Source organism: Bos javanicus, chromosome 13, assembly GCF_032452875.1.
Source record: "Bos javanicus breed banteng chromosome 13, ARS-OSU_banteng_1.0, whole genome shotgun sequence".
Taxonomy (NCBI): domain Eukaryota; kingdom Metazoa; phylum Chordata; class Mammalia; order Artiodactyla; family Bovidae; genus Bos; species Bos javanicus.
Genome location: NC_083880.1, coordinates 51,430,195 through 51,455,246, shown reverse-complemented (window position 1 = coordinate 51,455,246; position 25,052 = coordinate 51,430,195). Strand labels below are relative to the sequence as shown.

Here is a 25,052-nt window from a genome sequence, read left to right as displayed (position 1 = left end):
ATGCACCCTTGGCTGTTAAAACGTCTACTCCCACAAAAGGGGGGCAGACAGATTTATTGAATTCAGACTGGGAAAGGAGCAGCTGGATGGCTGGACTCTGGGCCCAGCCCCAGGCCCCCTGCCCAGGATAGGGCCCTGCCAGAGAGGGAGGAGAGGCATGGGGCCTGCAGCTGCCCACAAGGGAAGTGCCCATTATCACTCCTCTGGAGGGCCTCTTGAGAACCTCCAATCTGAAAGAAAATCAAGGGCCAAAGTAACATGGACTGGGCCAGAGGAAGGGGTTGGGAAGTGGGGAAGCAGGTTGAGGCAGGCCTAGGAGCCCGTGGTTAGACTGTGCTTCTCAAGGTGGCCTGGGGACAGGGATGTGGGGCTGCCAGCCTTGTGGGGTCCTAGGCTGGACTTTTCTCTGGAGCCCTTCCCAGAATGGCTTTGGGGTCCCCCCCACCACCAGAGACCTGGTGTGGATGGCAGAGGGGAGAGGCACTCTCTGGCCAGGAGCTTCCAGGGTCCACCCCTGGCTGCTACGGTGGCCTAGTCCACTGATGGCACGGTGTGGTAGCACCGGACAGCCCCCATCCTCCCACCTAGTCCCCCGTGCCAGGGGCAACTGGGGGGGAAAGAGGATTCTGAAAAAGAGGCAAAAAGCAGGCAGTGAGGCTGATGCCAGCCCCAGGCCCTGCAGAGGTGACTGGGCCTGTCACAGGGCCAGGAGAATATCACTAAAGGATGTGGGGTTCCCCACTCTGGCTCCATCCACAGCAGCTGCCCAGAGAGTCCTCTGCCCTGGTGCTGCCACATCCAGGTTGGGGGCATGGCTAAGCTCAGTGGCTCAGCTTTGATGTCCAAGACCCCTAACTCCTGCCTGCCTGGCATGGTTCTTTCTGGTCACGTGAACCAGGTCATGTTCCAAGTGGAGGATGTGGCTTTGCACACGATCATCAATGGGGAAGGAGGTGAGGTACCTCTTGACCATAGCAAAGTAAGCCATGGCTTCCCCGAAGCTGGGTACAGGCACCTCATCACCATCCTCCTCATCATCTTCGTCATCTTCATCCTCCTCCTCATCATCTTCCTCTTCTTCCTCACTGTCTGACTCAGAGTCCTCCTCACCTTCCAGGAAGTGGAGGGTAGGGCACTGGGCCTCCTCCTGGGCACCATAACCTCCGAAGCTGCCACCAGCCTCCACTACACCCTGGGCCCAGTCCTCAGCCTCCAAGCCCTCAGAGGAGCTCTCTTCCTCCTCCTCCTCTTCCTCTTCATCACTGTCATCAACATCACCCTCCTCCTCTACCTCCTCTTCCTCCCCGAGCTCCTCTCCTTCCCCTGCTTCCTCCTCCTCCTCCTCACCATCTTCCTCCTCCTCCTCCTCCCCTTCACCCTCCTCTTCCTCTTCTTCCTCCTCCTCCTCCTCCTCCTCCTCTTCCTCTCCCTCACTCTTGAGGGCAGTAGTGATGGTAGCATTAGGGCCACCCCCAAAGCCAGCCTCACGAAAGCAGGCAGCTATGTCCGAAGGTTCCACAGCCTGCCAAGCCGCAGCAACGAAGTGCAGGGCCTCCATGAGGCCCAGCTGCAGGCCTGAGCGATCCTGGCCCTCTAGTGCTGCCATGGCCTTGAGCAGCATCGCCTGGCGGTAGTGGCCCTTCACCTGCTGGACCACTCCACGCTCCAGCGGCTGCACGGTGCCTGGTGGGAAGAAGGCCAGCTGCACATGCCGCAGGCCCGAGGTATCCAGGGACTGGGCAGCCAGGCGGCCAGCCAGCAGCAGGACTCGGCGAGATTCTGCAGCCATGCGGGTGTCCAGGGCCTTCAGGTACTTGGCCAGAGCCTGGGTGGTGACACCACCCTTAGAGTTGGCAGTATAGTCACAGGGCAGGCCGGCTTGGCCTGCACGGGGTTTGGCCGACTTGCCAGCCACAAGTGGGGGCAGCTTCTCGCTACCATCGGCGTTGGCACACAGCAGGACACTCAGGCGCTGGGTGGCCCTGCGTGCCCGACCATCACTGCCACACAGCCCCGCCGCCTGGTCGGGCAGGAAGTCGTACCACAGACTGGTCTCAGTGGCGCTGAACACGTCCTGGGAAGCGTAGCCCTCGGCCACCGACGGTGGCTGCTCCTCCCGAGCGCGCCAGCCCGTGGTACCCCCACCGCTGCCCTCCGAGGGCACTGCGGGAGGGCTGGCGGGCGCCGCTGGGGGCCGGGGGGCAGCGCTGCGCGACCTGGCGCGGGCCACGCCGCTGCAGGACACTACACCGTGGCGCCGGCGGAAGCGGTCCAGCCAGCCGTTGGAGGCAGTGAAATCGTCCATGCCCAGCTCCTCGGCTATACGCAGCGCCTTCTCCTTGAGGATGATGCCCTTGACCGGCAGGCCAGCGGCGCGGATTTGCTGGAACCAGGCGATGAGCAGCCCCTCGAGCTTGTCGTAAGGGGACAGTTTGTTGGTCTTGCGACAGGTGGAGGCTACACCGTACTTGCGCTCCGACGCCAGGATGGCGCGCTTGTTCTTCAGGATGGTGCTCAACGTGGACGGTGGGATGTTGAAGCGCCGCGCGATCTCGCCCTTGCGCAGGTCTGGGTTTTCCTCCACCTCCTGGATGATCCGCGACTTCTCCCGGAACGTCAGCTGCCGCCGCTTGGGGCCCATCCCGGCGCGCCCCCCGCCCCGGGGCCCGGCGCCACCGCCGCCACCCCGGGGCGGGGGGCCCGGGCCCGCGGCGGGGGGCACCTGGCGGCCTCTCCCGCGCGCCCCGCCCGAGACAAAGCGGCTCGCGGGGCGGCGGGCGGGGCAGCGACCCGGCCGGGCCGGGGGCACCTTCGGGGGCGCCGGCGGGCGCGGCGCCGGGCGGTGGGCGGCAGGCGGCAGGCGCGGGCGCGGGCGCGGGCGGGCGGCGCGGGAGCTGAAGACAGGAAGTGTCGCGGCGCGGGGAGCGGGGAGCCGGGAGCGCGGCGAGCAGGGCGGAGCGGGCGGAGCGGGATCTCGCGGGAAGCGCGGGGACGCCGGGCACCGCCTCCAGCCCTCCGCGCCCACCCTTCTCCCGGCCGCCCGGGACAGACCGCGCGGGGGCGCTTCGGCCTGCCGGAAAGGCCAGCGCTGTGGCGTCTGGTGACCCACTGGCTGCGGTGAGGGCTGCGGCTGTGTGCCCGGCCTTTGCGCCGGGTGGGCAGAGATTTGCAGCTTACAAAGAATAACAACTGTGTTTTGTCTTTTTTATCTTATTAAGGTAGAAATAGCCCGCCTTTTTGTTGTTGTTGTTGTTGTTTTTCCCCCCGGAAACTGAAAAATAATGGAAACTAAAAAAGCACCTTTCATCCCAACACCTGGAAAGATGCACAGCTCACGGTTGGATACATTTTCTTCCAGTCTTATCTCTAGGCGCATGTAGTTTGCTTTTAAAAAATTTATCGCATAAAACGAATCAGACGGTATAGGCATATATTGGCATCTCCTGTTGCTTTTTTGTTGTTCAGTCATTGAGTCGCTCAGCCCTTTGCGACCGCATGGACTGCAGCACACCAGGCTTCTCTGTCCTTCACTGTCTCCCCAAGTTTGCGCAAACTTAGGTCCATCGAGTCGGTGATGCCATCCAACCATCTCCTCCTCTGTCTTCGCCTGTTCCTGCCTTCAGTCTTTCCCAGCATCAGGGTCTTTTCCAATGAGTCAGCTCTATGCTTGCATCAGGTAGCCAAAGTATTGGAGCTTCAGATATGGCATCATTCATTTAACTTCCAATGAATATTCAGGGTTGATTTCCTTTAGGATTGACTGGTTTGATCTCCTTGCAGTCCAAGGGACTCTCAAGAGTCTTCTCCAAGGCCACCATACCAAAGCATCAGTTCTTTTGCACTCACCCTTCTTTATGGTCCAACTGTCACATCTGTGCATGACTACTGGAAAAAACCATAGCTTTGACTATACAGACCTTTGTCAGCGAAGTATCTGCTTTTTAAGACACTTAAAGAGTCTTTGTCTCTGCTTTTTAATACACTGTCTAGGGGGGCTAGGGTTTGTCATAGCTTTCCTTCCAAGGAGCAAGTGTCTTAATTTCACGGCTGCAGTCACCATCTGCAGTGATTTTGGAGCCCAAAAAAATAAAGTCTGTCACTGTTCCACTGTTACCCCATTCATTTGCCATGAAGTGATGGGACCGATGCCATGATTTTTTTTTTTTTTGAATGTTGAGTGTTAAGCCAGCTTTTTCACTCTCCTTTTATACCTTCATCAAGAGCCTCTAGTTCCTCTTCGCTTTCTGCCATAAGGGTAGTGTCATCTGCATATCTGAGGTTATTGATATTTCTCCCAGAAATCTTGATTCCAGCTTGTGCTTCATCCAGCCTGACATTTCGCATCATGTACTCTGCATATAAGTTATATAAGCAGGGTGACAATATTCAGCCTTGATGAACTCCTTGCCCAATTTTGAACCAGTCCATTGTTCCATGTCCAGGTCTAACTTGCTACTTGACCTGCATACAGGTTTCTCAGGAAGCAGGTAAGATGGTCTGGTATTCCCATCTTCTTTAAGAATTTTCCAGTTTGTTATGATCACACAATCAAAGGCTTTAGCATAGTCAATGAAGCAGAAGTAGATGTTTTTCTGTAATTCTCTTGCTTTTTCTATGATCCAACAGATGGTAGCAATTTGATCTCTGGTTCCTCTGCGTTTTCCAAATCAACCTGTACATCTGGAAGTAGTCAGTTCACATACTGTTGAAGCCTAGCTTAAAGGATTTTGAACATTACCTTGCTATCATGTGAAATGAGTGCAATTGTGGTGTAGTTTGAACATTCTTTGGCATCGCCCTTCTTGGGATTGGAATGAAAAGTGACCTTTTCCAGTCATGTGGCCACTGCTGAATTTTCTAAATGCTTCTTTACCTGGCATCAAGTGATGAGAATTTTGCCTTACTGATAAAGTACTGCAAAATTTTTAATGGTTGTATATTGTCCCAACTATGGTTGAATACTAATCAGTGAAGCCTCTTGTTACACATTTAGTTTATTTTTATAAGCAACACTATAGTTTTAAATCTGTTTGATGATAATCCTACAATCCATATATAAACACTGATAACATCTCAGGGGGTCACTTTCTGTGCTGTTCCATGCATTTAGCCATAAATGTATGTGTTTGCACCTATAGAAATAATGTCATGTATGTACATAAGCATACATACATATATACATACATACAAATCCCTGAAACCTCTTCCTTCACCAAATGCATAAAAATGACAAGTTCTTAAAACAATGAATTGTAGTGGGTTTTTTTTTTTTTTTTTTTTTAATCTTAAAGTAGCCTGAGGAGTAGGCAGAGAGGAAGGCTGTGATCCAGAGGGACAGGCTGAGGATCTGGAGTTTCAAGGAAATGGCTGTAGACAAAACAGAAAGGAGGACCAAAGACAGTACCCTGGGTTCTCAAAGGTTAAGGGCTCAAGAAAGGCTAACAAGAAATTTGGGAGGAACAGCTAAAGCAGTACGAGGAAATTCACTCTTGTATGCTGTTCTGGAAGTTAAGAAAAGGAAAGTATAACTCACTGTCTTAGTGTGCGTTTCTCTTTTCATATGTTATTGGCCATCTGAAGCCTGAGAATTTTCTAGTCATATCTTTTGCCTTTGTTTCTCTTGTATTTGTCATCTTGTTGACTTTTGGGAACTCTTCATATGCTCTGAACACAAAATCTTTTCGTATATTGAAAATACTTTCCCAATCTGCCGCTGTCCTTTAACTTAGCCTAAGAAATCTCACAACTGAGCCACTGAGCAACAAATAAGGAATCTCAGATATGAGAATTTAAAAATATCTTTTAAAATAGGCAGGTCTGTCAGTTTTTTCCTTTATTGCTTCTGGATTTTATGTCTTACTTAGAGAGGGTTTCTCTCCCTGCCCCCCTCCTCCCATCTCAAGACATAAAAAATATCCTTCGAATCACAAGGTCCAGAAGAAAACTTGGGAGACTTTTTCTCATAAGAGCCAGATCAGTGCTTGGCCCATAATGGGTTTGTGGTCCCTATGCAGAAGTAAATGTAGATACACCTAGCTGAGGATGTGCGTGCTCAGTTGTTTCAGGCATGTCCGACTCTTTGCAAACCCATGGACTGTAGCTCGCCAGGTTCCTCTGTCCGTAGGATTCTCCAGGCAAGAATACTGGAGTGGATAGCAGGGATCTTCCTGACCCAGGGATCGAACCTGCATCTCTTATGTCTCCTGCACTGGCAGGTGGTTTATTTACCACTAGCGCCACCAGCACTCCTTCCCACAAATCCTCAGGAAACCAAGTCGATGTTCTGGAGGGTTCATCCATGTGCACTGGTGCCCTCCTACCCCTCACCCATCCTGGCTTATATTCAATGTATGTTTGGGTGAAATCACTGTGGCTGAGCCTTTTTTTTATTTTCTACTTTGCTGAATTTTCCAAGTTTTCTTCAATAGCAAATACTACAGGCTCTTGAAAATGAAAATGAAAAGTTTGCTGAGAGGCACAAAGAATAGTGATGAGCTAAGAGGAATGGGTATGGGCCTGGTGGGCAACTTTGAACAGCCTGGGCCAAAAGAAAGGGAGGTGGACTGTAGACTTCCCTAAGGTGGAAAATTGGAAAGATGGCACATTTTCATCACTTTATAAAGCAATCTCATACTCTTTAGCTATCATCTCCCTATCTACTCCCTGTCCTTTGCCTAGCCCTAAACGACCACTCAATTACTTCCAACTATAGATTTCCCTGTTCTGAACCTTTCATATGAATAGAATCATACGTGTCTTTTATGACTGGCTTCTTTCACTTAGTTTCATGTTTCAAGATTCATCCATTATGTAGCATCTATTAGGACTTCATTATTTTCTTATGGCTGAATAATATTCTGTTGTAGAGATTTATGACATTTTGCCTATCAAAATGTCAGCTTGATGGGCATTTGTGTTGTTTCTACCTTTTGGCAATCATAAATAACTGCTATAAACACTTATTTGCAAGGATATATGTTTTCATCTCTCTTGGGTATATGAGTGGTATTGCTGGGTCTCATGGTAGTTCAGTTCAGCCGCTCAGTCGTGTCCGACTCATTGCAACCCCATGAACCGCAGCACGCCAGGCCTCCCTGTCCATTACTAACTCCCAGAGTTCACTCAAACTCATGTCCATTGAAGCGCTGATTCCATCCAACCATCTCATCCTCTGTCATCCCCTTCTCCTCCTGCCCTCAATCTTTCCCAGCATCGGGGTCTTTTCCAATATGTCAGCTCTTTGCATCAGGTGGCCAAAGTATTGGAGTTTCAACTTCATCATCAGTCCTTCCAATGAACATCCAGGACTGATCTCCTTTAGGATGAACTGGTTGGATCTCCTTGCAGTCCAAGGGACTCTCAAGAGTCTTCCCCAACACACAAAAGCATCAATTCTTTGGTGCTCAGCTTTCTTTATAGTCCAACTCTCACATCCATACATAACTGCTGGAAAAACCATAGCCTTGACTAGACGGACCTTTGTTGGCAAAGTAATGTCTCTGCTTTTCAATATGCTGTCTAGGTTGGTCATAACTTTCCTTCCAAGGAGTAAGTGTCTTTTAATTTCATGGCTGCAGTCACCATCTGCAGTGATTTTGGAGCCCAGGAAAATAAAGTCAGCCACTGTTTCCACCCTTTCCCCATCTATTTGCCATGAAGTGATGGGAGCGGATGCCATGATCTTCGTTTTCTGAATGTTGAGCTTTAAGCCAACTTTTTCACTCTCCTCTTTCACTTTCATCAAGAGGCTCTTTAGTTCTTCTTCCCTTTCTGCCATAAGGGTGGTGTCATGTGCATATCTGAGGTTATTGATATTTCTCCCAGCAATCTTGATTTCAGCTTGTGCTTTCTCCAGCCCAGGGTTTCTCATGATGTACTCTGCATAGAAGTTAAATAAGCAGGGTGACAATATACAGCCTTGACGTACGCCTTTTCCTATTTGGAACCAGTCTGTTGTTCCATGTCCAGTTCTAACTGTTGCTTCCTGACCTGCATACAGGTTTCTCAAGAGGCAGGTCAGGTGGTCTGATATTGCCATCTCTTTCAGAATTTCCCACGGTTTACTGTGATCCACACAGTCAAAGGCTTCGGCATAGTCAATAAAGCAAAAATAGATGTTTTTCTGGAACTCTCTTGCTTTTTTGATGATCCAACCGATGTTGGCAATTTGATCTCTGGTTCCGCCTTTTCTAAAACCAGTTTGAACATCTGGAAGTTCATGGTTCACGTGTTGCTGAAGCCTGGCTTGGAGAATTTTAAGCATTACTTTACTAGTGTGTGCTGCTGCTGCTGCTGCTAAGTCGCTGCAGTCATGTCCGACTCTGTGCAACCCCATAGATGGCAGCCAACCAGGCTCTACCGCCCCTGGGATTCTCCAGGCAAGAACACTGGAGTGGGTTGCCATCTCCTTCTCCAATGCATGAAAGTGAAAAGTGAAAGTGAAGTCGCTCAGTCATGTCCAACTCTTAGCGACCCCATGGACTGCAGCCTACCAGGCTCCTCCATCCATGAGATTTTCCAGGCAGGAGTACTGGAGTGGGGTGCCATTGCCTTCTCCATACTAGTGTGTGAGATGAGTGCAACTGTGCGGTAGATAGAGCATTCTTTGGCAGTACCTTTCTTTGGGATTGGAATGAAAACTGACCTTTTCCAGTCCTGTGGCCACTGCTGAGTTTTCCACATTTGCTGGCATATTGAGTGCAGCACTTTCACAGCATCATCTTTCAGGATTTGAAATAGCTCAACTGGAATTCCATCACCTCCACTAGCTTTGATAATAGTGATGCTTCTTAAGGGCCACTTGACTTCACATTCCAGGATGTCTGGCTCTAAGTGAGTGATCACACCATTGTGATTATCTGGGTCGTGAAGATCTTTCTTGTACAGTTCTTCTGTATATTCTTGCCACCTCTTCTTAATATCTTCTGCTTCTGTTAGGTCCCTACCATTTCTGTCCTTTATTGAGCCCATCTTTGCATGAAATGTTCCCTTGGTGTCTCTAATTTTCTTGAAGAGATCTCTAGTCTTTCCCATTCTATTGTTTTCATCTATTTCTTTGCATTGATCGCTGAGGAAGGCTTTCTTATCTCTCCTTGCTATTCTTTGGAACTCTGCATTCAAATGGGTATATCTTTCCTTTTCTCCTTTTCTCATGGTAACTTTATGTTTAATCATTTGAGGAATGGCCAGATGGAGATCATGTTCTTTTCCATTCTTTTTTGGCTGCACTCGGTCTTCATTGTGGTATGCAAGTTGGGCTCTTCATTGAGGCATGTGCACTTCTGTAGTTGAGGCCTGTGAGCTCAGTAGAAGTGTTGCTGCATGTGGAATCTTCATTCCCTGAGTGGAGATTGGACCCTGGTCCCCTGCATTGGAAGGCAGATTCTTAACCACTGGGCCACTAGAAACATCCTAGTACTTCTTTTTTAAGTACTTCTTGATTTTTTAAAATTTATTTTATTTGTTTATTTTTAGTTGCTGCCTGTGGGATTTCTCTAGTTGCAGCACGTGGTGTCTACTCTTCATTGCAGTGCACGGGCTTCCAATTGTGGTGGCTTCTCTTGTTGCAGAGCATGCGCTTGAGTAGTTGCCGAGTGTGGGCTCTAGGGCACAGGGCCTCAGTAGTTGTGTTGTGTGGGCTTAGTTGCTCCATGGCACGTGGAATCTTCTGGGACCAGGGATAGAACCTGTGTTCCCTGTGTTGGCCGGAAGATTCTAATCCACTGTACTACCATGTTCTTTTAATTAATGTAAAAATTATACCTGCTCTTTGGAAGATATTTTAAAATACAGAAAAATTTTAGGATAAACCACTTAATTACCATTCATTCCACTGCTCAGAGAATACCCTTGTAGGATACTTATCTGTGCACATTGTTTCTAATGGGACCACACTTGGCATAATATTTTAGCTCATATTATAAATATTTTCTCATATCAATAAATATGTGCATCAATGAGATTCAAAATTCTTTTAGTCTAGGAACGCTTTCTGTAAGAGACCATTTTCCAAAAGCCCAATGGGTAATCATTCTATAATCAGTGGAAAATTCTTAAAGAGATGGGAATACCAGACCATCTTACCTTCCTCCTAAGAAACCTGTATGCAAGTCAAGAAACAACAGAACTGGACATGGAACAACAGGCTGGTTCCAAATTGAGAAAGGAGTACATCACGGCTGTATATTGTCACCCTGCTTATTTAACTTATATGGAGAGTACATCATGTGAAATCCTGGGCTGGATGAAGCACAGGCTGTAATCAAGATTTCTGGGAGAAATATCAATAACCTCAGCTATGCAGATGACGCAACCCATATGGCAGAAAGCAAAGAAGAACTGAAAAGCCTCCTGATAAAGGTGAAAGAGGAGAGTGAAAAAGCTGGCTTGACACTCAACATTCAAAGAAAATTAAAAGATCACGGCATCCGGTCCCATCACTTCATGGCAAATGAATGGGGTAACAATGGAAACAGTGACAGACTTTATTTTCTTGGGCTCCAAAATCATTGTGGATGGTGACTGCAGCCTTGAAATTAAAAGATGCTTGCTCCTTGGAAGAAAAGCTATGACAAACCTAGACAGCATATTAAAAAGCAGAGACATAATTTTGCAGACAAAGGTCCGTCTAGTCAAAGCTATGGTTTTTCCAGTAGTCATGTATGGATGTGACAGTTGGACTATAAAGACAGCTAAGCACCGAAGAATTGATGCTTTGGAATGGTGGTGTTGGAGAACACTCTTGAGAGTCCCTTGGACTGAAGGAGATCAAACCAGTCAATCCTAAAGGAAATCAACCCTGAATTTTCATTGGAAGGACTGATGCTGAAGCTGAAGCTCCAATACTTTGGCTTCCTGATACAAAGAGCTGACATATTGGAAAAGACCCTGATGCTGGGAAAGATTGAAGGCAGGAGGAGAAGGGGATGACAGAGAATGAGATGGTTGGATGGCATCACCGACTCCATGGACGTGAATTCCAGTGAGCTCCAGGAAATGGTGAAGGACAGGGAAGCCTAGCATGCTGCAGTCCATGGGGTCACCGAGTCAGACACAACTGAGTGACTGAACAAGAATTATTGGGCCTGCCAGGTGTCAAGCATCCCTAGCCTCCCAATGCCTGCTCTCTAGATGCTTCAGGTATTGCACAGTGTAGGGGAACCACCTCATTGCCCTAGGCCCCTGTTGAAGGACACTCAGCTTGCTCTTCATTTTTCATTGTTATTCAATATTATAAACATACATCTGTATGTACCTTTATCATCTTAAGAGAAATTTCTAGAAGTAGGATATTGGGGTTAGAGAGACCAACCTCGGGCTTGGGCCTATTTAAGGTACTGGGAGACGGGGGAGAGGTAAATGATCTGCTACCTGTTCTTCAAAAACTCAGTCAGCTTCAGAAAATGAGATTTAGGAAAAGGAAAAGAAGATTTCAATAAACCCCATTCTGTCCAGCAGTTTCTCTTTAGGAATTCATTCTGTGCATATCTGTTGCATCATTTAAAAGCTAATAAATGTACAGCATTAGGGAATTGAGTAAATATATCTTCAAATAAAAGAAAGCAAGGTATAAAACATTGTTTTTTATACTGTTTGTAGATTTATAAAAATATGGTCATACAATTGAATATATAGATACTAACTGTCCACTAGAGTAGCCCATTGAGGCTACTGAGCACTTGAAATATGGCAGTTCCAAACTGAGATGTGCTGTGCGTGTAAGATGCACATTGGACTTTGAAGGCTTAGTATCAGAAAAAAAAGTATGTAAAACATTTCATTAACAATTTTTATATTGATAACATGTTGAAACGATAACTTTAAAATCCATTACATTAGGGACTTCCCTGGTGGTCGCTAGCAAAGTAATGCTCAAAATTATCCAAGTGAGGCTTCAACAGTACATGAACTGAAAACTTCCAAATATTCAAGCTAGATTTAGAGAAGGCAGAGGAACCAGGGATCAAATTGCCAACTTCTGTGGGATCATAGAAAAAGCAAGAGAGTTCCAGAAAAACATATACTTCTGCTTTATTGACTATGCCAAAGCCTTTGACTGTGTGGATCACAACAAACTATGGAAAATTCTGAAAGAGATGGCAATACCAGACCACCTTACCTGCCTCCTGAGAAATCTGTATGCAGGTCAAGAAGCAACAGTTAGAACTGGACATGGAACAATGGACTGGTTCCAAACTGGAAAGGAGTATGTCAAGGCTGTATATTGTCACCCTGCTTATATAACATATGCAGAGTACATCATGTGAAATGCCAGACTGGATGAAGCACAAGCTGGAATCAAGATTGCTAGGAAAAATATCAGTAACCTCAGATACACAAATGACACCACCCTTATGGCCGAAAGTGAAGAGTAAGTAAAGAGCCTCTTGATGAAAATGAAAGAGGAGAGTGAAAAAGCTGGCTTAATACTCAACATTCAAAAAACAAAGATCATGGCATCCAGTCCCATCACTTCATGGCAAATAAATGGAGTAACAATGGAAACAGTGACAGACTTTATTTTCTTGGGCTCCAAAATCACTGCAGATGGTGACTGCAGCCATGAAATTAAAAGACGCTTGGTCCTTGGAAGAAAAGCTATGACAAACCTTGCTGCTGCTGCTGCTAAGTCGCTTCAGTCATGTCCAACTCTGTGCGACCCCAGAGACGGCAGCCCACCTGTCCCTGGGGTTCTCAAAGCAAGAACACTGGAGTGGGTTGCCATTTCCTTCTCCAATGCATCAAAGTGAAAGTGAAGTCGCTCAGTCGTGTCCGACTCTTAGCGACCCCATGGACTGCAGCCTACCAGGCTCCTCCGTCCATGTGATTTTCCAGGCAGGAGTACTGGAGTGGAGTGCCATTGCCTTCTCCTAAGACAAACCTTGAGAGCTTATTAAAAAGCGGAGACATTACTTTGTGGACAAAGGTCCATCTAGTCAAAACTATGGTTTTTCCAGTAGTCATGTATGGATGTGAGAGTTGGACCATAACAAAATCTGAGTGTGAAGAATTGATGCCTTGAACTGTGGTGCTGGAGAACACTCTTGAGAGTCCCTTGGACTGCAAGGAGATCAAACCAGTCAATCCTAAAGGAAATCAACCCTGAATATTTATTGGAAGAACTGATGCTGAAGTGGAAGCTCCAATACTTCGGCTACCTCATGAGAAGAACTGACTCATTGGAAAAGACCCTGATATTGGGAAAGATGGAAGGCAGGCAGAGAAGGTGATGACAGAGGATGAGATGGTTGGAAGGCATCACTGACTCAATGGACATGAGTTTGAGCAGGCTCTGGGAGATGGTGATGGACAGGGAAGCCTGGCGTGCTGCAGTCCATGGGGTCACAAAGAGTTGAACATGGCTGAGCGACTGAACTGACTGACTGGTGGTCCCTGTGGCTGGGACTCCACGCTCCCAATGTGTAGGGGTGATAGGTTTGGTCCCTGGTTGGGGACCTGGATCCTACATGCCATGGCTGAAGATCCTCCATGCCACAGCAAAGATCCAAGATCCCACATGCTCCAATTGAGAGCTTACATAATCAAATAAATAAATAAAAACATTAAAAGTTCTCAAGCTGAAATTAAAAACAATATATTAGGTTAAATAAAATATTAAAGTTTCATCTGTTTCTTGTTACTTTTAAAAATTTGCCTACTAGAAAATTTTAAATTACCTACCTGTCTCCCATTTTGTTTCTATTGCCTAGGACTGTTTAGACTAAACTCTGGAAGAATACGCAACACATTCACTATAGTGACTGGGGAAGGGTCCTGAAGACTTGTCTGGGGTTCATGATCTACTTTTGTCACATCCCCGCCCTCCTCATCCCTCTCAGATGGGACTGGGGCCTTCTCATTCCCTTCTTCCATGTTTCTCCTGGCCTGCCCCAGCCCCCAATGCCAGGCTCTCCTTTCTGCCACCCCCCTCCCACCCCTGCTACTGCTCCTCGGCCTGAAGGATTGGAGCTGTATGGGAAGGGGCTCAAGGCTGCAGTGCCAGCATTCTTGAGCTGTGACTTGATAAGCTGGAGGCCACTTCTTCCCTGGAGAGATGGGGTGCAAAAACAGCTTACTCCCCACTAGTTTTTGACTGCAGCCTTCCCACCACAGTCAAGGACAGTGAGCTCACTAGCAGGTAATCAGATAATTAGAAGATGCTCAGTTAAAACCAGTGACAAATTCAGCCCTCCTGATCAAAGAAACACCAATTAAACATTGGCACCAAATTAGCCAAACCATCAATAGGCATTCCATAACTGGGTTCGGAGATTGCTGACACCCTCCTTTGTCCTCACTGCCAAAACTCACGACTAGACCAATCATTAGAGCCTCCTCTGGAGCTGCTGGCAAAAACTGGGCAGCTTGGGATCACATCTAACCGGGGACCCCCGGAAACACTGGCTAGTTATGTGTCCGCCCCCACCGCGGGTCCACTTACAGCACTGGGGGCTCCCCGTGGGAATTACCCTTGGGGCCGCCCCAGGAGCTGCCAGTCGCGGGGTCAGGGAAGCTGGGAGAGTAGATGTATCTAGGGTGAATCTCAGCTCTACCATCTGCACAATCATGTGACCTTGAACGAGTTAATGAACTTCTCTACGCCTCATCGTCTCTGTCGGTAAAGTGGAAAGGCGAACACACACCGCACTGCACAGCTGTATTCCGCAGATTCCTGGAATGGAGGCTATCATGATGCCAGCCGGTACATGTAAGTGATGTTAAACGGTGGGGTCCCTCTGAGGCTACTCTAGGGAGTTTTTGCATCTCCTGAGGCCCTCTTTGCTGGAGGGGTGGGTAGCTCCAAACCACATACTGAGAATCGGAATTTGAGAAGCACGGCTCCTTGAACCCTGGCTGGGAGGGAGTGCCAGGGTTAATTCCTTGATTCCTCTACCCGACTCAAAGCCTGGAACTGGGTGAGGCCGGGCTGGTCCAGCCTCCGCGCCTTCCAACATAGTAGCCCCGCCCTCTGTCCCGCCTCTCTTCTTTACTGCGCCCCCATTGGTGGCGTCCGGCGGCGCGGCCGCTGTTATTTTTCGAATATATAAGAAGGTGGAGGTGGCAGCCTCTGCTAGAGGCTTCCTGGGCTGGTAGCCTGTCCCCGTGTCCCTCCTCCCTTCCCCACCCTCCCCACTTCCCTCTCCTCTCTCGCTCCTGCCCCTTTGCTCTTCCTCCCTCCCTTCCCTTCCACCCCGGGCCGGCTCCCTACCTCGTCCAGGCCAGCTGTGCCCGGCGTCTGTTGGTCGCCCTACGCCAGGCCCGCCCGCCCCACCGCGATGGAGCTGCCCCAGCCGGAGTCCGTGGCAGGCTCGGCTCTCAGTCCGGCCGGCATGCGCGGTGGCGCCCAGCGTCCTGGCCACCTCCCGGGCCTCCGGCTGGGGGCTCATGGCCTCCTGGGGTCCCCGGAGCGCGCGGCCGCTTCCTCTCCGGTCACCACCCTCACCCAGACTATGCACCACCTCGCTGGGCTCGGCAGGTAGGGGGCCCCAGGGATGCTCGGTGTAGGGTGGGAGGCCCACACTAGGTTTTGGTCCCAGGCCTCTCCGGAACCCGGCATGGGTGCCAAACGGAGAGGCATCCCAGACACAGCCTGCTTCAAGGCTCAGGACCGAGCTGTGCTGCTCACACCCTCCAGGTGACTTGTTCTTGGCTGCCACATTCTCTGGAGACCCTCTTCCCCACCTCCACCATGCTGCCTCCCTAATCTTGGCTCAAATCTCCACCATTTTGCCCCAGGCAGGGGATCCTGAGCCTGGACGGGGAATTTGAGGGTGGTCCTGTTCCCTCTACCCTCAGTTCTTTCCTGGGGTAAAGGGGTTGAACACTGGTCCTGTTCCCTGAGCAAGTTTGCAGCTCCAGGCTGGGTTGTCCTTGAAGCAATAAAGGCCAAAGGCTTGGCCATTCCTCCAGAAAGGCTTGTGGGTGGGTAGGGACCTTTAGAGTTTAGGGGATGGCCCTCTAGGGCTGTCTGCTGCCCCACCATTCCTCAGGATGGTCCCAGCCCAACTCCTTGCTCTTGCTCTGGGTTCACCTTCCCTGCACCCAGGAGAACCTTTAATCAATCAACAAAGAGAAGACATTAGGGCTTCTGTAGAAGGCCTGAGAAGAGGGTAGATCCTTGATGCCATCACCTCCTTGAGACAGTGCAGTGACTGGAAGGGCACTTCAGAGGTTGGGGGGAGTGGGCGGTGGTGTTGGTGGGAACATGGGCCAGCCAACCCTTGAGCCCCACATTTACCTTTCTCCTTCCCTGGGTCCCTGCTCCCTTCCCAGCGAGACCCCAAAGAGTCAGGTAGGCAGCCTGCTCACATGCCTATCCCTGTCCCGTCGGGCGTCTGAATCCTCCCTGTCGTCTGAGTCCTCTGAATCTTCTGATGCAGGTGAGGCCCAGGGGTGCCAGGGGAGTTTGGGGGGCTACCTGAGCCTCCCTACTTCCCTGCTGATCAGACTAACATCCTCACCACAACCTGATGGGACCCCGGCAGCCTCCCCCTGCCCACTTCTGGTGGGGCATGCCACAGCCGGCATAGACTGGCTGAGCGATGGGTGCTGGGTGGGGTCCTCCAAGGGAGATGAAATCTTACTATTTAAAACTAGGCACCGAAGTCCTAAACCACAGCCCCACCTGGGAGGCAATTAGGCTGAAAATCTGTCATTTTATAACATTCACTTGCCTTCGGCTTTAACTTTCATTAAAAGCTGTAATCTCTTCTAGAACAAATTATTTTAAATCAGTTCAAGAAAAATGCTTAGCAGAATTTTGGTTTAAAGCCTAAACTTTAGGCTTTAAAGTTTCCATAGTAATAGGCGATTCCAGCGAGAATAGTAAATACGGAATGGAGCCCTGTGTAACTTGGCCATGTGTCAGCACTTGGGGGTCTATGGGTGGATTTTGTTTCAGTTTTTAATGTATCAAGACCTAAGATAAAAACGGGTTTTCCCCCCTTCTCTGAATAGTGTTGGGACATGGTAGGGAAAAGTGTGCAGGAAATGCCACCACTTTCAAACCAAGGCACTCTGTCTCTCAGGTCTGTGCATGGACTCTCCCAGCCCTATGGACCCCAACATGGCAGAGCAGACGTGAGTAGAGAAGAGGGACCACACGGTCAAGGAGGGGAACCTGCCCTTGAGAATCTTAGTTCCACCCTAAACTCACTAGGGGAGCTTGGGAGAGCAAACAGACCTCCCTAAACCCTTGTATAGGGGCACTAATTGACCTTTCCATGTCCTGGCATTCTGCTTGTCTCAGGGAAGGGTCTACTATCATGGGAGCAGCTTAGAATGGGTTCAGGACAGTAGCCACAGGGAGCCTCTTGTGGGAATACAGGACTGTATGTGCCCTTTCTGCCTATGCACATATTTTTCTTTCCTGTGAATTATCAAAATTTTAAAATATGGTCCAACTAATTCAAAGTTTTTAATTTACTCTAGGCCAAACAAAACAGTTGCTGCAAGCTGGTTTGGCCCTTGGCCCTCCTATCAGTCACCACTGGTTTCAGTGACATTTCATCCGCTGGCCAACCCTTGGACCAGGCCCTTTGTGAAGGAGAGTGGAGAAGTTGAGGGGCTCTGCTCAACACAGTTCTCTGCTTCTTGGTTGTGGGGCAGGAGTAGTACCTTCCAGAGCACAGCTGTTCCCATCCAGCTGTTCAGGCCCCAGAAGGGAGAGCAGGCGTTACTGGGAACAACGGGCAAACCCGGCCTGGGCTGAGCGACTGTGGATTTGGGTTTAGGGCGGTGGCTGTCTTTCCTCCCACTGCCTTTGATCAGACTGGGCTGGGCTGCAGGTTTGTTCATAAACAGGAAATGGGGAGAGCATTGGGTGGTGGTGTGGGGACTGCAGGTTGGGTTTTGATGATAACACAGAGCTGAACCTGCTTTACCCCTAGGGCCCAGGTGCAGACTGAAAACCAAGCCAATTAAATTGGTCATCCTGGTGCCAGGTTGGCTGCATACAGTCACCCTGCCCCACCTGGGTGAGGGGTGGGGGGGCTATCCTCCTGACACTTTAGCCCTCAGTTTCCCACCACCAACACTGCACCTGCCTTAACAGTTACACAGAAAGAGGTGTGTGTGTGTGTGTGTGTACACAGAGACACACAAAAGCCCTGCCTGGCAGGTGGTCTCTGGTAACATAGCTAGGCTCAGAAGGAACATCTGTTGGAATTCTTTGCCTGCTGGTCTCTTCTAAGGCAGGAGGAGGGGGTGGAACAGAGGCTGGGTTCTAAAATTCCACAGGAGGGAGGAGAGGTTATGACCTTGGACATTTGTCACTAGGGGGTCTGACATGGCAGACCGGGGCTGATCCAGGGGCACACTGAACCAGCCCCCTGTCCTGGAGGAGCCAAGACTATCCCACACAAGGGGAGGGAAGCCCTGCCTTGCTGGTATCCAGGCCCTGCAGACACCCACATGTTCAGGACAAGGCCTGTCATGGGATGGATGGATGCCTTTCCTGGCAGCCATATGGCCCTGCTGAGGTGATTTGCATACAGGTGGAAGGCCTGTGGGCAGGCTGGTGAGACCGTTGCCTTGGTAACTCCTCAGCTACCCCAAGACCTACCCCAGCTGTCTCTGTCACTGCCATTCTTCAGGCTTCTTCCATTCAGGGCAGCTTTTAAAATCCCAGGCTGCCTCTTATCTCCCTCTTCCCCTATACCTGGGCCCATGATAGGTGCTGCATTCTTCCTACCTCCTCTTTCCCTTGGCCTGAGCTCTGGCTCCCCTGGGCCTTGTGGACTGAGGACCCAAGGCTGGGGATAGGCAATGGGCTGTGAGGAGACCTAGGTTGAATGGGACCCTTCTCTGTCCTAGGTTTGAACAGGCCATCCAGGCAGCCAGCCGAGTTATTCAAAAGTAAGTGCTCTGGCCTTCGTTGCACAGGCTCCCTGCCCTGTGTGGGTGGAATAGGCCCCAGGATGTACAGGGCTCTGTGGTGGAGGGGCACCCTGCGTGTTCTCTGGCACAGCCTGACTCTCCAGCCCTGAGGTGTCCCTGTTTCCTTCTGCAGTGAGCAGTTTGCCATCCGACGTTTCCAGTCCTTGCCGGTGAGTGTCCTCTGAGGCCCATTGAGAGACTTGGGCCTACTGGCTAGGATTATAGAGGGCAGGAGGGACCTGGATTGATTCTCGGAAGGTCGACTTGAAGCAGTTGGGTGTCCCTTGTCTGACTATGGGAGATGGGGCTTTGGAGGTGGACAGGGGATCTGGGGGAGTTGGAGCAGAGATGGGAGAAGGTATGGCCTGGGCTGGCACTAGGGGAATGGAGCCTTCTGTACCTACTGCCCTCCTGGCTCTCTAGGGGAGGCTTCTGGGCCACAGTCCTGTGCTACGGAACATCACCAACTCCCAAGCGTCTGGCACCTGGAGGAAGACTGAGGCATGTGACCAAGCTGCCCACGGCTCTGGGGAGGACAAAGAGAATGTATGTTTCCAGAAGGCCAGAATCGAAGCACTTCAGGGAGAGAGGGGGGCTTACTGGAGTGGTTTTCTGGCATTTAATCATGCATCCCTCTGTATTGCCCACAGGATGGATTTGTCTTCAAGATGCCAGGGAAACTCAAACATCCCAGCCACTCCCGTGCTCTTGGGGAGTGGGCCAGCCGCAGAGAAGCCTTTGCCCAGAGGCCAAGCTCGGCTCCCGACCTGATGGTATACCAGGAGAGCTGACCCCTGCAGGGCAGGCATGCGCGCAGGGCAGGTGCCTGTGAAGGCAGCCTGGGAAACTTGGGGGTGATCCTGAGCCCTGAGGCAGTGGGAACCTTATTTCTCAGAAGGTTAGAGTGGAGACTTGTCTCGGGCCCCATGTTGAGTCTCCTCTGTCTGTTTGTCACCCATGCAGTGTCTCACCCCTGAGCGGAAGATGGAAGTCGAGGAACTGATCCCCCTGGCCCGATGCCAGTTCTCCGTGACCCCCTCCACAGGGGCTGTTGAGGAAGACGATGGATTCGTGGATATCCTGGAGACGGACTTAAAGGTAAACAGCCTTGCCTTGTCAGGCCCCCTACCTCTCCCTTCCTGAGATCTCCTGAAAGAGGTAAGCTCTGAGCTCCTACAGCAAGACTATGACCTCATTTCAATGTCAGAAGAACTGGAGGTAACTGAGTCACAGCCTGACCTCTGGCCAATCAGAGAAGAGGAAGTGGCTGGTGCTGCAGTGGAGGGTGGATGGGCAGGGCAAAGGGAAGCCTGGTCTTCCTGTATTGCCATGCTTCTCATATCTATGCTAAAGTCCCTCTGGCGAGTGGGGCCCCGCAGTTTCCTGGTCCTGGGGGCTGTCCTGTGTGGCGGTATGAGCAGGGTCACCAAGGGCTGCTGGCCTGGAATTTTGCTGGGAGAACTGGGAAAACCGCCCTGGAGGACTTGGGGCCTTAGGTGTTGGACCTGTGCCTGCGAGTGTGACCATACCCTTGCTGATCTGGCCTCAGGAGAATGATGTAGTTCCCCCAGGCATGGAGAGCCTCATTAGTGCCCCACTGGTCAAGACCTCAGAAAAGGAAGAGGAACAGGTGAGCCCCTGGAGAGGCCCCTCAAAACTTGGGAATGGTGGAGCCCTACCCTCTGAGTGAGACTGGGATGGAAAGCAGGGGCTAGGAATGCTGACCCCAGACCTGCTACCTCTGCCAGGACCTCATCATGTACAGCAAGTGCCAGCGGCTCTTCCGCTCTCCGTCCATGCCCTGCGGTGTGATCCGGCCCATCCTCAAGAGGCTGGAGCGCCCGCAGGACCGGGATCTGCCTGTACAGAACAAGCGGAAAAGGAGCGTGACTCCTCCAGAGGAGGAACTGCAGGAAGCTGAGGAACCCGTGAGTACCCCCGTCCTGGGCTGGGACTAGGCTGGACTGCCACCCTCCAAGTCCACCCTGTAAGCCCGTCTCAGCTGGGTTTGTAGAGGGGGGCAGGGTGCAAGGAAGGGGGATGCTAACCAGACAGGGCACTGAGGGACAGCCTCACCCCTGACCCTGGCTGCCACTTGCCTCACAGAAAGCCCGCATTCTCCGCTCAAAGTCTCTGTGTCATGATGAGATTGAGAATATCCTGGACAGTGACCACCGAGAACTGATCGGGGATTACTCCAAGGTACCAGCAGTGGGACCCTCAGGAGGCTCGGGCCTTTACTATGTGGCCCCTGAGCCCAGCGACTGCTTCAGTGACTCCCACTCTCCCAGAAGCCCCTCATTTTGTCCTTTGCATCTTATCCTGTAGTCTCACCCAGACTCCTCTCTCTGGCTCTCTTTGATCTCCTATCTCAAATCTGTCCAGGGCATCAGTGGTATCTCCACCTTGGAAAAGATTTCCATCTTGCCGGGGGCCTCCTGGGGCCTGCTTGGCAAAGCATGGGGGCAGGAGGCATGGAGGGTTCATATCCTCTGCTCCCCATCTTCATTTCCCCTTTGGAAGGCTGTTTTCTGGGGATCAGACCCTAGAGGCACCTTGGTTGCTATGGGAACCAGACCTTAATTTGAAGTCAAAGCAGATAATTCCCTGGTGGTCCAGTGGCTAAGACTCCACGCTGCCAATGCAGGGGGCCCAGGTTGGATCCCTGGTCAGGGAACTAGATCCCGCATGGCACAACTTAGCGTTCACGTGCTGCAAAAAATCCCACATGCAGCAGTGAAGATCAAAGATCCCATGCAACTAAGACTGGATGCAGCCAAATAAAACAAACAAATAAATATTAAAAAAAGGGAAAGTCAAGCAAGTTTGGCTTTCAGACTTGAGGAAAAACTCATTTTTCTCAGGTTCCTAGTTTTGCCAATGTCACTCTCTCTCACCTTCCCTTCAGGCCTTCCTCCTACAGACTGTGGATGGAAAGCACCAAGACCTCAAGTACATCTCACCAGAAACGGTATGCAGGGATGAGTTATTTTTCAGTGCCTTTGGGACTTCTGTTTGCTTGTTAACCTCCCCTGGAGTCAGGCTACAAGCACTGGGTCAGCCCCTGCCTGCCAGCCTGAACCACTGGGACCCACCTCTGCGGCCTCCTGCAGGTGGTGGCTCTGCTGACAGGCAAGTTCAGCCACATCGTGGAGAAGTTTGTGATTGTTGACTGCAGATACCCCTATGAGTATGAAGGCGGGCACATCAAGGTGAGGCAGGGTGACGGGAGAGGCCCTGAAGACTCATCCAGTTCTGTCCTTCCTCTGCCCAGAGGATGCACTCTCTCATGGGGTAGGATCTGCCCTTCAAGAGCTGGAGTCACTCATCTGAAAGATGGGGACCGCACAGGGCAGGGTCAGCTACGCACAGCTGCGGCCTGACCCCTGGCTTCTCTGGCAGACTGCTGTGAACCTGCCTCTGGAACGGGATGCCGAGACCTTCCTGCTACAGAGCCCCATCACACCCTGCAGCCTGGATAAGAGAATCATCCTCATTTTCCACTGTGAATTTTCATCTGAGCGGGGCCCCCGCATGTGAGTCCTGGCTCCGCTCAGCCAGCTAGTGCTGCTCCTTACCTTCCCTGCTTAGGCTTTCGGGTGCTGGAACCATCCAGTGGCCAAGAGGCATGAGCCCGGCCCTGGCCCCTCCTTGATCTGGGCCTCTTATCTCACCTTGGAGCTTGGAGCAGACCGTATCCCTGCTTCCCTGTGCATGGCACTGTCCTCCTGTCTCCTCTCATCCTTTCCGTCAGGCCTCCCATCTTCCCTCTGTCCATTGCCGCCATCTCCACAAAACCTAATTCTAACTCTCCAGCGGTGTCCTTAAAATCCAAAGGCCCTGTCCCAGTCCTCAGTGATGCTGGCCCTTCCAGGGTTCGATTGTTCTTTCCTCTCTCCATCTCCTCACCCAGCCTTGTCCAGACCTTCTGACTCTTACCTCTTGAACTTGGTTCACTTGTCTCCCTTCTGCCTCCACTTTCCTGGCCCAGAAGAAATGTCTCGGACAGAGATTGTGTAACTGTCTTCTGAACACAGAGCCCCTTTGATTTGCCTTTTTCTGTCTCCCCAACCTCTTGTGAACCCAGTTAGCCAGACTGAACTAAAAGTGTTCTTGTGGCTGACATTCCTGCACTCAAGCCTTCTGTGGTTCCCAGAGGAGTGGCTGCGTGGAGCAGGTCCCCTGATACATCCCACTGTACAACCAGCTCTCACCCCCACACCCCTACTGGTCGCAGGTGCCGTTTCATCAGGGAACGAGACAGAGCCTCCAACGACTACCCCAGCCTCTACTATCCTGAGATGTATATCCTCAAAGGCGGCTACAAGGACTTCTTCCCACAGCACCCGGTACCACGGGTTGGGGTGGCCATAGCATCCGTGGGAGGTTTGGGCTACAGGGAAAGGGGTTGACCAGGCAGTAGCCCTCGGATAAGGGAGGATAGAGTCCTCTCTGAAGTTGCCCAGGTCCCCATGTTGATTGCCCCATCCCATCCTGCCCTAGACCTTCTGTGAGCCTCAAGACTACCGGCCCATGAACCATGAGGACTTCAAGGATGAAATGAAGACCTTCCGCCTCAAGACACGCAGCTGGGCTGGCGAGCGGAGCCGGCGAGAGCTCTGCAGCCGCCTGCAGGACCAGTGAAGGGCCAGCAACTGTCCCACCCGCCTTCCTTGCTTTGTGCGGCCTGGGCATCAGCCGCCCTGTGGCCTCCGGGGCTGAGGGTCTGCTGTCCAGGGAAAAGATGGTGAGGGCGTCCTGTCTGCCTGCACCAGCCCTGATCCTCTGTCTCACTCCAGTCATGTTCCGTATCCTGGTGACACCCCCATCCTCACTCCAGGAGAGCCCAGCCTGCTGACTAAGTGAAATTGGATTAAGTCTAGCTCAAAGGAAGTATTTGTGTCTAACAGGAGCCTTTTTGGTGTCTTTTTCTTCCTTGTTTGGGTTAACCCTTTGTCTTGCTGTATTCAGAAAAGCCTCTTTTTTCCTAAGAGCTTTGTTTATATGTATGTGGCTGAGAGAAAGCTCCAGCCTCCTAGAAGGAGCCACCGCTACCCTCGGAGTTAGCACCATGTCCCAGGTGCTAACATACTCCTAAGTGTGTGTGCCAAACTCCCTTCTCCTTCCCGTCTCTTCATGTGAACATCTCCAGCACAGGCACGAGCTCTTCCTCTTTCCTGTTTCAGTGTTATTTGTATGTTTGATCTCTTTTTTTTTTCCATCTCAGGATAGTTACAGGCTAAGGTTTAGGTTTTCCCTGTCCAGTTGTTAAAGATACAAACATTCATAACCCACTTGGCCCTGGCTTCTGTGGCTCGGAAAGGGATGTTATTATCCATGGAGGCCCCTAGGTGAGGGTTAAGGCCTGCATCCTGAGCCCACTGGAAACCTAGCCCTCACTGCTGTGAACCCTGGGGGCTGAACCCACGTCAGAACTTGCTGCTGTCTCGTCACGGATGGACAGATGGACAAATGGAAGTGTGGATGGATAGTGGGTGCATGGATGGCCATAGACCCACAATGCCTTGTCCACAAACCACTGAACTGAGGCATTTCAGTGAGTGTGACTGCCTGCAGCAGGAGTATACATGTGCCTGTCTGTGTGAACAAAATCTTTACACTTTTAAGATTTGGAGATATTCAAAAGGAAATTTTATGAAAGCAGCTAAACTAAGGCCAGCCACTTCTGGATTCTGAATCTTGGGAAATGGGCAGGGCTTCTTGAAGGCTCTGCTGAGTCATCTAGAAGGGTCTTGGTTCAATAAAGCACTGAGCAAGCTGAGTAAGTAGCATTGTGTCCTGTGGAGCCCTTAATAAGACTATGGCAGACCCTGATGGTGGAATACAGCAGAGGCAAGTCTCCAGATTGGGGCTGGAAGACTCCTGGGGAGGTGGCCTCATACCCTCTTCCCAAGTCTTGCCAAGATTTTGGATTCAGCCTCCCTGTTCCCCTCATCTGGCTTCTCAAGCACTTCTGGGGTCCATCTTCCTAAACTAGCTCTCCATTCCTAAATTCTGCACCAAGAAGGCAAGAATGATGTCATCAAGTCTGTTCTCTAGAACTGTCAGTGGCTCACCATTGCCTTCAGAAACTTAAAAGTCTCAGCCTTTAGGACCTAGACCCTCTGCTGCCTCATTCCTCACCTCTTGCTGAATTAAATCCCCCATAGTTGCTC

The 25,052-nt window shown here is 50.7% G+C and overlaps 2 protein-coding genes across 5 annotated transcripts; one reads left to right on the top strand and one right to left on the bottom strand.

Annotated features, from left to right (window-relative positions):
• Nucleotides 1-8: 8 nt before the first annotated feature.
• On the bottom strand, nucleotides 9-2,900 carry CENPB (centromere protein B). Its single transcript, XM_061436653.1, has one exon. It carries the CDS (start codon nucleotides 2,639-2,641, stop codon nucleotides 830-832), a length of 1,812 nt encoding a protein of 603 aa, XP_061292637.1. The 5' UTR covers nucleotides 2,642-2,900; the 3' UTR covers nucleotides 9-829.
• Nucleotides 2,901-15,062: 12,162 nt separating this feature from the next.
• CDC25B (cell division cycle 25B) lies at nucleotides 15,063-24,665 on the top strand. Of its 4 annotated transcripts, XM_061436647.1 has the most exons (16): nucleotides 15,063-15,475; nucleotides 16,273-16,379; nucleotides 17,028-17,079; nucleotides 18,814-18,855; nucleotides 19,010-19,046; nucleotides 19,300-19,422; nucleotides 19,527-19,649; nucleotides 19,840-19,974; nucleotides 20,426-20,506; nucleotides 20,625-20,804; nucleotides 20,983-21,078; nucleotides 21,785-21,847; nucleotides 21,990-22,088; nucleotides 22,279-22,412; nucleotides 23,114-23,225; nucleotides 23,380-24,665. In XM_061436647.1, the coding sequence occupies exons 1-16, from the start codon at nucleotides 15,276-15,278 to the stop codon at nucleotides 23,518-23,520; spliced, it is 1,725 nt and encodes a 574-aa protein (XP_061292631.1). In that variant the 5' UTR covers nucleotides 15,063-15,275; the 3' UTR covers nucleotides 23,521-24,665. The 4 variants fall into 4 exon arrangements, with proteins under 4 accessions (XP_061292631.1, XP_061292632.1, XP_061292633.1 ...); XM_061436648.1 differs by lacking the exon at nucleotides 21,990-22,088; XM_061436650.1 differs by lacking the exon at nucleotides 16,273-16,379 and having other exon boundaries at nucleotides 15,295-15,475.
• Nucleotides 24,666-25,052: the final 387 nt, after the last annotated feature.